The sequence below is a fragment of the Pelophylax lessonae genome (assembly GCF_965119305.1).
Source record: "Pelophylax lessonae genome assembly, chromosome: 13".
NCBI lineage: Eukaryota > Metazoa > Chordata > Amphibia > Anura > Ranidae > Pelophylax > Pelophylax lessonae.
The window spans coordinates 178,246,119-178,262,607 of NC_138780.1; the positions used below are offsets into that span (position 1 = coordinate 178,246,119).

Here is a 16,489-nt window from a genome sequence, read left to right on the forward strand (position 1 = left end):
TACTGCTAAGTTTAAGAACTGCCAAGGTCGGTATACTGGTAAGTTGATGTACTGCCAGGTTGGGTATACTGGTAATTTTATGAACTGCCAGGCTGGGTATACTGGTAAGTTTAGTAACTGCCAGATTGGGTATACTGGTAAGTTTATGAACTGCCAGGTTGGGTATACTGGTAGGTTTATGAATAGCCAGGTTGGGTATACTGCTAAGTTTATGAACTGCAAGGCTGGATATACTGGTAAGTTTATTAACTGCCAGATTGGGTATACTGGTAAGTTTATGAAGTGCCAGATTGGGTATACTGGTAGGTTTATAAACTGCCAGATTGGGTATACTGGTAGGTTTATAAACTGCCAGGTTATGTATACTGCAGGGGCGTAACTACAGGGGTTGCAGGGGTTGCAATCGCTACCGGGCCCCATGCTCCAGGGGGCCCGGTAGCAAACCAGTGGGTGAACTTCTAGGATCTCAAAGGTCACACTTGCGACCAGGCCCTGGCATTTCACCACTGTGGGGAGGCCCCAAGATTGCAGGAAGGGGCCCACTGCAGAACTTTCTGAAAGGATCCTGATGCGGGACCATAATAAAAGGCCATGCAATGAGAGTAAAGAGCCCCAGGATTAGTGCGAAGAGCCCCGGGCTTGAAGGGAAGGGCCCCGGCCAGGGGTCTGGGGGGCCCTTCATGGTTTCTTGCATCGGGGCCCTGAAGGTTCTAGTTACGCCTCTGGTATACTGGTAAGTTTATAAACTGCTAAAGACGGGGCACATATGTAAGTTTGTAAAAGACAATGATAGGACACATCAGTAAGTTGATGAACCGCCATTGTGGACACATTTTTCAATCCCAACTCCAGGCAAAACACAAAAGTTTTAACAGCTTGTTTTGTCCAGGGGAGAGTATAAAGCCCATACTCACCTGATTCTCAGTTCCCCCTTCGAGCAGCACTCCCCAACAATTAGAGCGGGGGGAATAATGTTCCTGACGTCCTCACGTCAGGGAGCATAGCGATGGCCTTGACGACGTCAGGAACAGTCAACCACACCGTGCGGGGAGGATCAGGTAAATATATCGCCGTACTCCAATTCTCTAGACAAAAATTAGTAATTAACCCTTACAGCGTGGGCACAGCCCCACTGCAACTGAAAACTTTTTTTGGGCTCGGAGTTGGGCTTTAAAGCGGAAAAAAACCCCCATGGATTTAACAGTTTAAATGCTGAGATTGCGGTCACATTTGCTTGTATTCTCAACCTGACTGTGGATACCATCAAATGGCTGGAGTCATAAATGATCACATGTGAAGCATCCTGGCAGTTGAAAATCAAACAAACCCGAGGCTAAGATAACAGATTTTTTCCCTGAAAACAATAGGAGGGTTTAGGTTTATATTAGTGTATATGATATGCCAGTATGGGTAAATCCAAAGCTTATAAACAGCTAGGTTTGTCACAGCTGATCACATATCAGCACCTACAGTGTCCATTTGGTTGTTGATGTGTCACTACACATTATTACTAACAGAACTAAATTCCTGAAGCCCTTTTGAGTTATCCAAAGATGATTCAAAATATGAATTACAATACAGCTATCATGGAATATGGGAATTCTGAGGACCCACCAGAAGCATCATGAAATATCTGTGTGTTGGATGGTCTCACCACCATGAAATATCTGTTTGTTGATGTTCCCAACCCCATGAAATATCTGGGTGTTGATGTTCCCAACACCATGAAATATCTGGGTGTCGACGGTCCCACCACCATGAAATATCTGTGTGTTGGATGGTCTCACCACCATGAAATATCTGTTTGTTGATGGTCCCACCACCATGAAATATCTGGGTGTTGATGTTCCCAACCCCATGAAATATCTGGGTGTTGATGTTCCCAACACCATGAAATATCTGGGTGTTGACGGTCCCACCAGCATGAAATATCTGGGTGTTGACGGTCCCACCAGCATGAAATATCTGGGTGTTGACGGTCCCACCAGCATGAAATATCTGGGTGTTGATAGTCCCACCACCATGAAATATCTGTGTGTTGATGGTCCCACCACCATGAAATATCTGTGTTGATGGTCCCACCACCATGAAATATCTGTGTGTTGATGGTCCCACCACCATGAAATATCTGTGTGTTGATGGTCCCACCACCATGAAATATCTGTGTGTTGATGGTCCCACCACCATGAAATATCTGTGTGTTGATGGTCCCACCACCATGAAATATCTGTGTGTTGGTGGTCCCCCCACCATTAAATATTTGTGTGTTAATGATATACCACCATAAAATAATTGTGTATTGAAGGTCTACTACTAGCATCAAAAAATATCTGTGTGTTGATGGTCCCACCACCATGAAATATCTGTGTGTTGATGGTCCCACCACCATGAAATATCTGTGTGTTGATGGTCCCACCACAATGAAATATCTGTGTGTTGATGGTCCCACCACCATGAAATATCTGTGTGTTGATGGTCCCACCACCATGAAATATCTGTGTGTTGATGGTCCCACCTCCATGAAATATCTGTGTGTTGATGTTCGTAGCACCATGAAATATGTGTGTGTTGATGGTCCCACCTCCATGAAATATCTGTGTGTTGATGTTCGTACCACCATGAAATATCTGTGTGTTGATGTTCGTACCACCATGAAATATCTGTGAGTTGATGTTCGTACCACCATGAAATATCTGTGTGTTGATGGTCCCACCACCATGAAATATCTGTGTGTTGATGGTCCCACCACAATTAAATATTTGTGTCTTGATGGTCTACCACCATAAAAATATTTGTGTATTGAAGGCCAACTACTAGCGTCATAAAATATCTGTGTGTTGATGGTCCCATCACCATGAAATATTTGTGTATTGAAGGCCTACTACTAGCATCATGAAATATCTTTCGTGCTACTGGACCCACCACCAAAATGAAATATCTGTATGTTGAAGGCCTACTGCCAGCACCATAAAATGTCTTTGTGTTAAAGGACTGCTACCAGCCCCATATAATTTCTGTTTCTATAATTCACAAAATATCGATGTTCTAATACCAAGATGACATTTTAGAGCGAGTAGTTTCCTCTAAACTCATAGAGTGTTGAGGGCTGTACTCCCACCAACGTGGACAAACGAGAGAAACTTAAAAATTCCATACGCTCACCTGCAACTCTCTGGTGAAAGGTGTAGATGTGAATTCGAGTCCCTGTACTGCCAGCATCAAAAACAATGCCATAAATGGTGTTATTCTTGGAGCTTATTGCTGATGGTAAAGCAGACCTCAGATCAGAGGCAGGATTCATATCAGATGAGCAGAAGCCAAGAAAAAGAGTCAAACACAACGTAGAAGTAGGGATCCAGAAGCACATGCTTTCAGGTAGTCACCAGTCCTAGAAAGATAAGGCATGAAGTGAGAGGGCATTAGGAGAAGAAGAAAATTGAATGGGAGAAAGAGGTCCTGCAACCAGATGGAGAGACCAGAAAATAATCAAATTCATTATTTTCATAAGATCACCAAAAAATTTTTAGGAAGCATGGAGCCTTTTGATTAATAGTAACCAGTATAAGAAGATTGCTAAATTGTCTATTTACAAGTAACCTCTCACTCTCATTTATTGGACGCATTAATCTTCTCAAAATGAAGGTACTTCCTAAACTCGCATATATATTTAGAAACTCCCTACAATGGCTCCCATGTACTTTCTTTTGTCTCACTCAAACATCTTTTTTGTCATTTCTATGGGGATCTCAAACACCTAGGTACAAATACACTACCCTTACTAGACCAGTTCATAGGGGGGCTTGGCCCTGCCCGACTGCTTCAAATATTTTTTGGCGACACAGCTTGTTACGGCCCACTGGTGGCTGCAGCCCAATGTAACTAACCCCTTGATTGTACTGGAGGCAGTGATAGTGCAGTCCCTGGAGGCCTTACAGCACCTGCTATTTAGGGGACCGAGGTCCCCTCATCATCTTACTCTCTCCATGCACAGCACCATTGGGGCTTGGAAAGTGGGAGCAGCTTTGGAACCCCTCCCCCATACCAGTATGTCCCCTCATACCCTTTCTGGCTTAATCCCACTCTCCCACACTTCTGTTCCATCCCCGAACAACAAGCCTGGGCAAAACAAAAAATTAAAAAAAATGGAGCATCTTGTAAGTAATTCAGATTTATCTCCTTTTAATATTCTCTGGTCTAAATTTAATCTACCCACGCATTACCACTTTAGATACCTTCGGGTGTCACATGCCATTATATGTCAATTTCTGGGTCAACCAATTTCCCTCTCCTATTCAGAGTTGGAAGCTATCCTACGTGTTCCGGGTCTAAAGAAGCCTACCACTCAATTGTATGGGTACCGGTCTGCAGGAGCTACTCCCGAGTTATCTTCTCTTCGCCAGAAGTGGCTTATAAATATCCCTGGACTATAGGACGACTACTTGAATGAGATTTGGGACTTTCCCTTCTCCTCCGTGGTCTCTGCCGGAGTCAAAATGGTACAATTTAAAATTCTGCACAGAGCATACTATATCCCACACAGGCGCCACAAGGACGTCTGCCTCACAGTCTCCAGTTTGCTGGAGATGCTCACACCAACCAGGGGGGACTACTTTCACATATTTTGGACCTGTCTGGGTGTAGTACGATATTGGCATGATAGAAGTGATTAGTCCCACGACACAGAGCATTGTGCTATTTGAGCCGAAATACTGTTTTCTGGTTTACTGTTTTGCTGGTGGAGCAGCTGGTAGTGGTGGTAGAAAAGAGAACCTTGATCAACCTCTTGTTATTTTATGCCCACAAGGCAATAACCATGTGGTGGAAACAGGCACTCCCCCCCCCCCCCCCCCATGACCTGGTGCAGTCATTCCAGCAGAACGCACCAGAGAGGGAAGTACAGAGGTAGTACATGAGGCTAACATCTAACATGACCTCCTAAGTCCACTGTCCCACTCTATAATCAGGTGAGGATTGTGGAAAGATAGGGCTGGGCCCGTAGGGTTAACTTACTGATTTTGTTAACTTAATGTATTGATGTTGGTTTGAATGATCTGGTTCCTGGGCAGGTGGCTTCTACACCCCAGAGGATCTCCGCAGTTTCCTTGGCTTGTAGTATACTGTAACAAGAACTGAAATGTAAGCGCCACACCACTGCTGAGAGGTCCAGATACAACTTTATTCCAGTAAAAGTCAGGGCTACAAACCAAAACAGTAACCAATGCGATTCGGGGGTCAGAGCACCCCCTTCATTAGGGTTTTTCCATTGTGAATTGCAAGCGCATGGCTTATCAGCAACTTGTTTGGTTGGCACTCTAGGATCAGACTTTGTCCAGCTTCACTTGGCACTGAGTATTGGCATCTCTGGCTGTCCCTTGTTATGTTTACCCCCAGCTCTCCAAGCAGAAAGGACCTCTGCCAGGCAGCAGCTTCTCGCATAAATGAATGTGAAGTAGCACTGCCCCCCCCCCCACCACCAAAAACAGGGTCATCAAATATGTACCTGCAATTGAGTGTGGCTTGATGGGCTTCAGGATAACCCAGGGGAGATCACATCAACTGCTCTGCACACTCTTGGCCTGATGGTATTGATGGCAGTGTGCAGACTGGCAGAATTATACATGAATAAGCATTCTAGTTCCTCAAGTGCTGGAGGGAAGGAAAATACATTGCAGCTAAGGAATACCTGCCAGCAGTTTTTCATTACCACCTTGCAGATACTCATGAATGAAATATCCTCAGAGCATAGACATGAAAGGAAAATTGTATGATCTGGAGGATCAAGTGATGTTCTCATGTCTGTGGATCCCACTCCTGGTTGCTGACTGACTGCACTGCGAGCAAATGTTACCACTGCTGCTATTGGCCTTCAAAAAAAAAATAAAGCCTACAGTGTCTGCCAGGGCCGGCTGCAAAAAAATAAAGCTTACAGTGTCTGCCAGAGTCGGCTGCTCTCCTTGTCTCTCCTTCCTTTTACGTCAACTAAAACATGGACATTCTGCCTAGCTGAGCGTTCATTAGAATGAGCTGTTGGCTCCAGTGGTCAGATATTGCTTGCAACCCAAGGGCCACGTCACATTAATGATTTTGAAACAGGTTTTAAGAAAGGCCTGGAATCTTTTCTAGATACACATAATATAACTACATACTAATATTTATAGGTGTAGTTGATCCAGGGAATATTCGATTGCCTCTTGGGGGATCAGGAAGGAATTTTCTTCCCTTGCTGGAGCAAATTGGACCATGCTTTATAGGGGGGGGGGGGGGGGGGTTGTCTTCCTCTGGATCAACTGTGGGTATAGCACTGTATATAATTTATTTATTTAAATGTATTTATTTGTTCCTTTTAGTGTCCATTCACACTGGTACGACCTGACAAGTCGTGCACCGTCGCTCCCATAGTGTAGTACAGGACCCGTTCTAATAGGAGTGACACAAGTCAGAAAAAGGGTCCTGTACTACTTTGGGGCAACCTGGAGGCGACTTGCATTGACTTCAATTATGTGAAGTCCGTGCAAGTTGCGCCAAAGTCGCGCTGCACGCGACTTCACAGGTCGCCCCCTAAGTCGGAGCAACCTAATGTGAACGGAGCCTTATAGGTTGAGCTAGATGGAATTGTGACTTTTTTTTCAGCCAGACTATGTAACTCAGGGATCCTCAAACTATGGCCCTCCAGCTGTTGTGGAACTACACATCCCTCGAGGCATTGGAAAACTCTGACATTCACAGACATGACTAGGCCTGCTGTACAATACTCTACACCCCCTCACCCGCCCTCTGTACAATACTCTACACCCCCTCACCCGCCCTCTGTACAATACTTTACACCCACCCTTATCTGTCATGCTGTACAATACTCTACTCCTCCTCACCTGTTGTTATAGTATACAATACTCTACATCTCCCTCACCTATCCTGCTGAACAATACTTTACACCCCACCCACCTGTCATGCTGCACAATAAACGACACCCCCTCACCTCTCATAGTGTACAATACACTATAACCCCTAACCTTTGATAGTGTAGAATACACTACATCCTCTTGCCTGTCATGGTGTACAATACACTACACCCCTCACCTGTCACAGTGTACAATACTCTACACACCCCCTCACCTGTCACAGTGTACAATACTCTACACACCCCCTCACCTGTCACAGTGTACAATACACTACACCCCTCACCTGTCACAGTGTACAATACACTACAACCCTCACCTGTCACAGTGTACAATTCACTACACCCCCCTCACCTGTCACAGTGTACAATACACTACACCCCCCTCACCTGTCACAGTGTACAATACACTACAACCCTCACCTGTCACAGTGTACAATACACTACATCCCCTCACCTGTCACAGTGTACAATACACTACACCCCCCTCACCTGTCACAGTGTACAATACACTACACCCCCCTCACCTGTCACAGTGTACAATACACTACACCCCCCTCACCTGTCACAGTGTACAATACACTACACCCCCCTCACCTGTCACAGTGTACAATACACTACAACCCTTACCTGTCACAGTGTACAATTCACTACACCCCCCTCACCTGTCACAGTGTACAATACGCTACATCCCCTCACCTGTCACAGTATACAATACACTACAACCCTCCCCTGTCACAGTGTACAATTCACTACACCCCCCTCACCTGTCACAGTGTACAATACGCTACATCCCCTCACCTGTCACAGTATACAATACACTACAACCCTCACCTGTCACACTGTGCAATACACTATAACCCTCACCTGTCACAGTGTACAATACACTACAACCCTCACCTGTCACAGTGTACAATACACTACAACCCTCACCTGTCACAGTGTACAATACACTACATCCCTTACCTGTCACAGTGTACAATACACTACACCCCCCTCACCTGTCACAGTGTACAATACACTACATCCCCTCACCTGTCACAGTGTACAATACACTACATCCCTCACCTGTCACAGTGTACAATACACTACATTCCCTCACCTGTCACAGTGTACAATACACTACACCCCTCACCTGTCACAGTGTACAATACACTACATCCCCTCACCTGTCACAGTGTACAATACACTACACCCCTCACCTGTCACAGTATACAATACACTACAACCCTCACCTGTCACAATGTACAATACACTACACCCCTCATCTGTCACAGTGTACAATACACTACAACCCTCACCTGTCACAGTGTACAATACACTACACCCCCTCACCTGTCACAGTGTACAATACACTACAACCCTCACCTGTCACAGTGTACAATACACTACACCCCCCTCACCTGTCACAGGATACAATACACTACAACCCCCTCACCTGTCATAGTGTACAATACACTACAACCCTCACCTGTCACAGTGTACAATACACTACAACCCTCACCTGTCACAGTGTACAATACACTACAACCCTCACCTGTCACAGTGTACAATACACTACACCCCCTCACCTGTCACTGTGTACAATACACTACATTCCCTCACCTGTCACAGTGTACAAATACACTACACCCCCCTCACCTGTCACAGTGTACAATACACTACAACCCTCACCTGTCACAGTGTACAATACACTACATCCCTCATCTGTCACAGTGTACAATACACTACAACCCTCACATGTCACAGTGTACAATACACTACAACCCTCACCTGTCACAGTGTACAATACACTACAACCCTCAGCTGTCACAGTGTACAATACACTACAACCCTCACCTGTCACAGTGTACAATTCACTACACCCCTCACCTGTCACAGTGTACAATACACTACACCCCCTCACCTGTCACAGTGTACAAATAAGGGCCATTAGCTGTCCTAATGTACACTACAGCCGATTAAGTCCACAATACCTCCTGAATTCCTGAACTGTCCTCTGCCCTGGGTCTTCTGGTGGTCTGTAGTTTCAGATATCGGTTGTCCTGCTTGTGCCAGAATGTGGTCAGTTAGTACACCTGTTGTGATCCGTTACTAGCTGAATCACACTGCACCTCCAGCACTGCAGATAATCAGGGTACTGTGTGTTGAATGAACTTGCACAAGGTACAATGAGGTCTAAAGTACACCATGAATCACATGATAATTTGTGGAGAAAAAAAGAAGACAGATATATGATATATGGCGGTAGGAACGGATATCTGACACTCATTACTACACAGCATGTGAAGCGTTATCCTTGTTACAGGCTCAGCATGTTCCTGTGTCAGATGGCTGTTTATAAGTTCACTCAACCATTCAGTAAATGTAGAATCGGGGCGATGGGCCGAGTGCCTCGCCCTCATAGAGACAAACCATATAGGATGTTTGAATGAGATAAGAGCTGCTTACTGTGCAGAGTCACAAAGGGTATGTAAATATACATATTAATTGTACAGCAAAATGGCAGGAGATACTGATACTGCTTTAACCACTTAAGCCCCAGAAGATTTTACCCCCTTTCTGACCAGGGCCTATTTTGCGATTCGGCACTGCGTGACTTTAATGGACAATTGTGCGGTCGTGCGACACTGTACCTAAACGAATTTGACGTCCTTTTTTTCCTACAAACAGAGCTTTCTTTTGGTGGTATTTGATCACCTGTGCGATTTTTTGATCATGCGCTATAAACAAAAAAAGAGCGTCAATTTTGCAAAAATAACAATATTTTTCACATTTTTTTATATGAAATTCCCCCAAAAAAAAATGTAAAAATCAAAATTTTTTAACATTTTAGGCCAATTTGTTTTATGCTACATATTTTTGGAAAAAAAAATTGCAAAAAGCGTATTTTGATTGGTTTGCGCAAAAGTTAGTGCGTTTACTAACTAAGGGAAAGATTGTCATCTTTGCGGGATTACGACATTGCGGCGGACAGATCGGACCCTTGACTGACATTTTTGACACTTTTGGGGTTACCAGTGACATTACTACAGTAATCAGTGCTATACATATGCACTGTTACTGTAAAATGACACTGGTAGTGAAGGGGTTAACCTTTTTTTGAGAGGGAGGGGTGGTGTGTGTCCCTAGGGGCGTGATCCTAACTGTGATTGGCTGTGGCTTGAGGTGTAGGAACAGTGATCAACAGTTCTACATAGTAGAACCGTATGATCAATATTCCTACACAGGGGAGAATGACAGGCGGCTTGTACATCAGCCGCCTGCCTTTCTCCAGCTGTCACGGACGATCGCGAGTGCCCAGCGGACCAGCACACGCGCGGGGGGGGTCCGTGACCGAGCGAGAGCGTGCCTCCAGCGGCACGCGCTCGCTCCCCAGAGCCTCACAGGCTAGTGACGTACCCATACGTCACTTTGCCTGTGAGGGGCTGACCGCCGCAGTATATGTACTTGCGGCGGTCGGCAAGTGGTTAATATACAGTCATAACATTATGAGTACTGACAGGTAAAGGGAATAACACTGATTATCTCGTTAAAATTGAACTAGAACCTTGGTGGGATATATTAGGCAGCAAGAGAACATGTTGTCCCTGAAGTTGAGGTGTTTAAAAAGCACAAAAAATGGGCAAGTGTAAGGATTTGAGTGACTTTGACAATGGGCAAATAGTAATGGCTAGAAGCCTGGGTCAGAACAACTTCCAAACATGCGGCTCTTGTGGGATGTTCCCGGTCTGCAGTGGTCAGGACCGGCCAAGGGTGGTCCAAGGAAGGAAAACCGGGGGAACCAGCGTGACAGGGTCATGGGTGGCCAAAGCTCATTGATGTACATGGGAGATGAAGGCTGGCCCCTATATTTCTATCCAAAAGAAGAGCTACTGTAGCTCAAATTTCCAAAAAAAAATTAAAGTGGATCTAAAGGCAGACGTTTTTTTGTTAAACATTAAGGTAAAAAATAAATAGAAGGTTCTGGGTGCAGCTCCCCCCTATACTTACCTGAGCCCCATCTCAATCCAGTGATGTGCAGGAGATCAGCAGCTCTCCCGGGTCTCTCTCTCCTCATTGGCTCACAATGCGTCAATCACAGCCGGTGAGCCAATGAGGAGATAATTGCCTATGATTGCTCAATACACCTGTCTCATGGTGAATGATGGTTCAGAGCTCTACTCTCATGAGCATTCCTATGTAGCCATATAACAAGAAGCCAAGATGCTTCCAGCATCCTCTTAGGGGAAAGAATAGAGATCAGACAAGGTTTTCTTACATGTCCAATCCAATCTTATCCTAACAATAGTCATTCGAGGCTGTCAGGACTACCAACTATACATTGGATTATCCCCCTATAAGAGCATCTGTCATCTAGTTCAGTGGTTCTCAACCAACAGGATCCTTGCCTTCCTCCTCCAGCCAGTTGCTGATTCCCTAACTTAACACAGTGCCTCTGAGCTCCTATAGTGCTTTCAACCGCCCCACAAAGCCCCCAGACACCCCTCAGCCCCCTACAGTGACCCCCAACCTTCCACAGTGCCACCCAACCTGCTGCAGAGCCTACAGCTCCCATCCTCCACCAATGACCCACAGTACCTCCCAATCTCCCTTAGTGCCTCCTAGCCTTAGCAGTGACCTCCAGTCTCCCACAGTGCCCCTAGTATCCTTAATAGACCCCAGCCCCTCCAGAAATGTCACCCCCAACAGGGTGCCAAGTGTAATGATATCCTGCGCTGGATATACGAAAGAAACCATTTTGTTAATGCAGCCATGACAGTTTAACAAAGCCCCTCACTCACCCAGCCCCCTCCTCGAGATAATAAATTCCTGGAATGCGGAGGGCTTCAACTTCAAAGAAACGGCCCTTTAAAGAAACCTTATCTCAGCACAGACAGAAATCCTAGCAGATGTGGTTTCTTCCAGAACAGGCCAATCGTAAATCTGAGCAACTCCATTAAGGCTGACCAGAGCCGTGTCGTAAATGCCACAACAGCCAAGCTGTTCATTAGAACATCTAACAATCCATACCCAATTCATAAATACAGACAGGAACATGACACATTAACAATAAGTATATATTTGGATGAGAAATGTCATACTGATCGAATTAAGACCAGGCATGACCACCCTATCACATATAGAATAGAAGCTAGCTGTCAGATGCCTTACGGGTCAGAGGTTATTAGGAGATAGGTTGTGTTTGGTATCGATGGATATAAAATTCAATGCTGTACAATAAGCTATCAGTTTCAAGAAAGCAACTGGTAGATGTTGGAAGATATGCATTATGTTAAGAATCTGTCTATACGGGAGGTTCCTTGGTATTGTCGTAAACTTTAGGGCCACCCATGGCCACTGTGTTTATTGGTCAGGGACCTCTGTTAACACCCCCTGCGGTCTCAGAGAAAAAGAGAGGCAGATGGGGTTAGAGAGTTCTCAAGGTAACATCAAGAAAGGAACATCTATCAAGTTTGAGATCCGATCACACTGGCTCAGCTTCTGAAACTCTGATAATACTCAGGACATTGAATGCAAGTATCCTTACTTCTCAATCCTTATTTTTCTAAATTGCTGAATTATGTCGCTATTTCTTTGAAACCCTTTTTTCTGTAAATATTTTATTTGCACCAGTTTTAACCTTTTTATTATTAAACTTCATTTTTAAAAGTGTTATACTTGTCCCTAAGCTCTTAAGTCCCCGTTCACACTAAGGCGACCTGTGAGGCGACCTGGTCGCCTTCCATAGGGAAGCTGCGGACCTGTTCTAATAGGAGCGACACAAGTCGCTCCGACTTAGAAAAAGGGTCCGGAGCTTCTTTGGGGCGACCCGGAGGCGACCGCCATAGACTTCAATGTTATGAAGTCCGTGGCGGCCGCTCCGAGGTCACGGCGCGCTGCTCGCACCGCGACCTCGGAGGTCGCCCCCCCCAAGTCGGATCGCGCCAATGTGAACGGGGCCTAATGCAAACTGACAACGAACCTGTCTCTTGCTACTGTATAGAATAAATCCTCTGAACATTCCTGTCTGTGGTGACAGTGCGTGTTACAGATGATTATTCTAACGTCATAATTGGTATTTCTAAAATTTACGAGCGTCTGCTGGGCTCATCATAGCCCGGTGACAATCGCTCTCAGCCTGCTGGCATCTAGATTGTGGTCCCGCAAGCTGGGAAATCTATGTGCCGGGTGCAGCTGAGAGTGGCATTGTTACGCAAGTGACGGCAGGGTGTGAGATTGCCTGGTCCTTGGTCATGAGTTAGTGAGAAGGGCAGGGATCTGATACCCGCCACCGTCACACCAAGTCTTCTACAAAGTTCCCTAACTCCCTCCAGACACCAGTCCTCAATCTGGAGCCCTGAAAAACTTTTACCAGGACCTTATCTAAATAGGGTTGAAAACCACCTTCTTGACACCAGGCCATCCTCCAAAAGTCTTCTCCTCACTGTGCGTACAGATGCACTCACACCTGCCTGCTGCCATTCCTGAGCAAGCTCTGCACTGGTGGTCCCCCGATCCGCAGCTGAATTAACTATAGGAGACGGTCCTGGCGCCTTGCTGGACTTTCTTGGGCACCCTGAAACCTTCTTCACAAATGCAGTGGAAATGTTCTATATAGGATTACATTTTTTTTCATGGCAACGAGGGACTTTGCAATTGCAATTTATCTGATCACTTTTTATAACATTTTGGAGTAGATGCAAATTGCCATCATACAAACTGAGGCAGAAGACTTTGACATAAATATTAATTTTCACATTCTAAAAACATTTGGCCACGGCTGTACATACATTGATTACCCAGAGGGAAGAGTTTACTCTTTAACATAAACTTGACTCAAATGTCTATCTCAGAGGGCATCAGAAGGTAAATAAAAAACCTAATAAAACTAAATGTACAGGCTTTAATTGTTCCCTGAACAGTTGAGACAGTTCTCTCATGGTTAACAGACAAATATAAAACCAGGTAATAGATCACTCAAACATATCATCAAACACAGAAGCACATCGAGGGGACAGCCAAGCAGCACTGACCATTGCCTCCTTGCTCTGTGACCTGCACCTTCAACGCTATTTACATTGTGTATCATCCAGATGAAAGAGGACATTTAGTAATTTTGTATGGATTTTCTCCAATTTACGGTCACACTATGTGTACAGTATACAAGTATAGAGTTTCAATTTGAGAGAGACGGTCAGAACAGTTGCTCCCCATACAGCTTTGAAAATCCTCTGTCTTTGGTACATATTTTAATCAATATGTATTTGTAAACTAAAGATTTAATTCAAAAAGTAATAAAAAAAAAAAAGTTCAAATGTCAATTTTTAACCATACAAACTGAAGAAAAAAAAGGGAGTAATGTGAAAAGTCAAATCACATGCAATTTGGGCTCAATTCGCACTGCACGAAAAAGGTGCAGACATCTTTTTTTGGTGTGGTGCGAGTACCTGCGCTTACGGTGAAATAAATAATTAAATATATGTTGTATAATAAATAAGCTGCAGCTGAAAAAAGGGAGTGTCCCTTTAGAGCCGGTTCACATTGCAGCGACCCGACTTGCCGGGGCGACCTGTGAGGTCGCGGTGCGCAGCTCGCACTGCGACCTCGGAGCGGCCGGCACGGACTTCATATCATTGAAGTCAATGCAGGTCCCTCCAGGTCGCCCCAAAGAAGCTCAGGACCCTTTTTCTAAGTCGGAGCGACTTGTGTCGCTCCTATTAGAACGGGTCCTGTGCTAATCAATGGCAGGCGACCCACGGCGACTTGTCAGGCGACCAGGTGTGAACCGGCTATTAAAGTGCAAATGAATAAAGTGTCAGGGCTGCTTAAATGTGCATTTGTGTATCCACAGGGCTTTTTTTCAGCGGGAACGAGGGGGAACGCAGTTCCGGCACCTCCAGCACTGACTTATGTAATGGTAAGGGGTTCAAGGTCTATTGATGCTATCTGCTGGGGGGATCTATTGTTGCTGGAGATCTACTTTTGTGGGGTGGGGAGGGGTGTGTAGTGTTGCTTAGGAGGTCTATTGTTGTTGGTGAATCTACTGTTGCTAGGGGGGGTCCTATGTTGCTGGGGGTCAGTTGTTGTTGGGAGGGATCTAGTGATGCTGCCTGCAGGAAAATCTGTTGTTGCTGCAGGGGTTCTAGGGAAGGGGGTATTTTGTTGCCAGTGGTACATTGTTGCTTGCTGCTGGAGAGTCTATTGGTGCTGGCTGCAGGGAGATCTGTTATTGCTGCTGGGGATCGGTTGTTGCTGGGGGAGGGGGTATTTTGTTCCGGTTGGTTCATTGTTGCTGAAGGGGGTCTATTGTTGCTGGCTGCGTGTGCTGTAGCTTACTGTTTATCTTGTTATTAATAACAAATTCCATACAAATGATGTAGTACCACAATTGTTATATGGTTCTGTATTCTCTAAAAGGAGCGGTACTTGGGAGGTGGGTAAGGGGTGGAACCAAGGAATGGTGCAGGAGGTGGGAAGGGGGCAGAGACAAGGGGTGATTTGGAAAGGGGAGTTCCTGCACCTATTGTCTGAGAAAAAAAGCCGTGTGTATCCATATATGCATTTGTGTATCCATATACTATTATTGACTTCATTTATTAGTATATGGATACACAAATACACATCTTTTTTTGGTGCACCGGAATCGGATCCCATGGGTGTTCACACCAATTCGATGGGTGGTGAACTCCGTATGTTTGATAAGGTGGAAGCGGATTGTAACTCACCATTTATAAAGTACAGGAGAACCATCAGGATACTCTGCATCCCGCACCCAGACATCCTTCTCTCAAAGGGGCAGCAGCTTCCATCTCTAAACCACACCTGAAATCAGATGTAAAGATACCTTAGGATAAAGGAAGACTAAACCCCTCCATATCCCAACTTAATATGTCCTGTGCAGTGGATGAAGATCATTTCTGCTAACATGGGATTCTTCTAGGTAGGCTAAAAAATATCAGGGAATGCAAGGTCCGTGCCCTCTCACTATGGATTTATGGATAGCCCAATGGTCTGAAAAGATGAAGGATACAGAGGAGCGGGGTGTCCATACAGGACGTCCAAATTTGATATCCTTCCATCACCACTATAGAGTGGGGAAAAAATGTTTTTTATCCGCCTGCAGATTTTGTAGGTTTGCCCACTTACAAAGAAAGAAAGGGTCTATAATTTTTTATCATAGGTGTATTTTAAATGATAGATGAAGAGAGTTAACACCACTCAGGCTAGTCAAAGTCCACGATTCAAGGTGGGTGCGGAATCTCGGCTCGCCACCAGGAGAAACAAAAAAAAAGAAGAAAATGGTCAGAATCCAATGAAAAAAAACTGAATTTTTGTAAAATCTTACCTGTAAAATTCCTTTCTCTGAGTCCTCCGACAGTCGCCGCCTCCTCTAAGTCATCACCATTGGGTATTGTCCACCTATCCGTAGGAATAGCTAGGCATATAGACTTAGTCAAAAGACAAAAGGCATTAGCATATACACACCCATGGGGGCTGTCCCATCTGGTCAATACCCCCCCTGCATCACCACTCCCAACTCAGTTTGGTAGCATAGCAGTAGGTAATAAGAACCCCAAAAGAGGGGCGGGGGCGGCGACTGTCGGAGAACTC

General features: G+C 45.1%; 1 protein-coding gene across 2 annotated transcripts in view; it reads right to left on the reverse strand.

The window, feature by feature from the left end:
* Positions 1 to 15,709, reverse strand: part of ENTPD5 (ectonucleoside triphosphate diphosphohydrolase 5 (inactive)) — a 35,818-nt gene extending 20,109 nt beyond the window's left edge. Inside the window, exons 1-2 of one of the 2 annotated variants that reach the window (XM_082242493.1) lie at positions 15,604 to 15,709; positions 3,163 to 3,388 (exon numbers count right to left, since the gene is read on the reverse strand). In XM_082242493.1, coding sequence (XP_082098619.1) covers positions 3,163 to 3,367 — 205 coding nt within the window. In that variant the 5' untranslated portion in view covers positions 3,368 to 3,388; positions 15,604 to 15,709. Of the gene's footprint in view, positions 1 to 3,162; positions 3,389 to 8,871; positions 9,099 to 15,603 lie in introns of those variants that run through there. The other variant, XM_082242492.1, reaches the window with a different exon arrangement.
* Between the last annotated feature and the right edge of the window lie 780 nt (positions 15,710 to 16,489).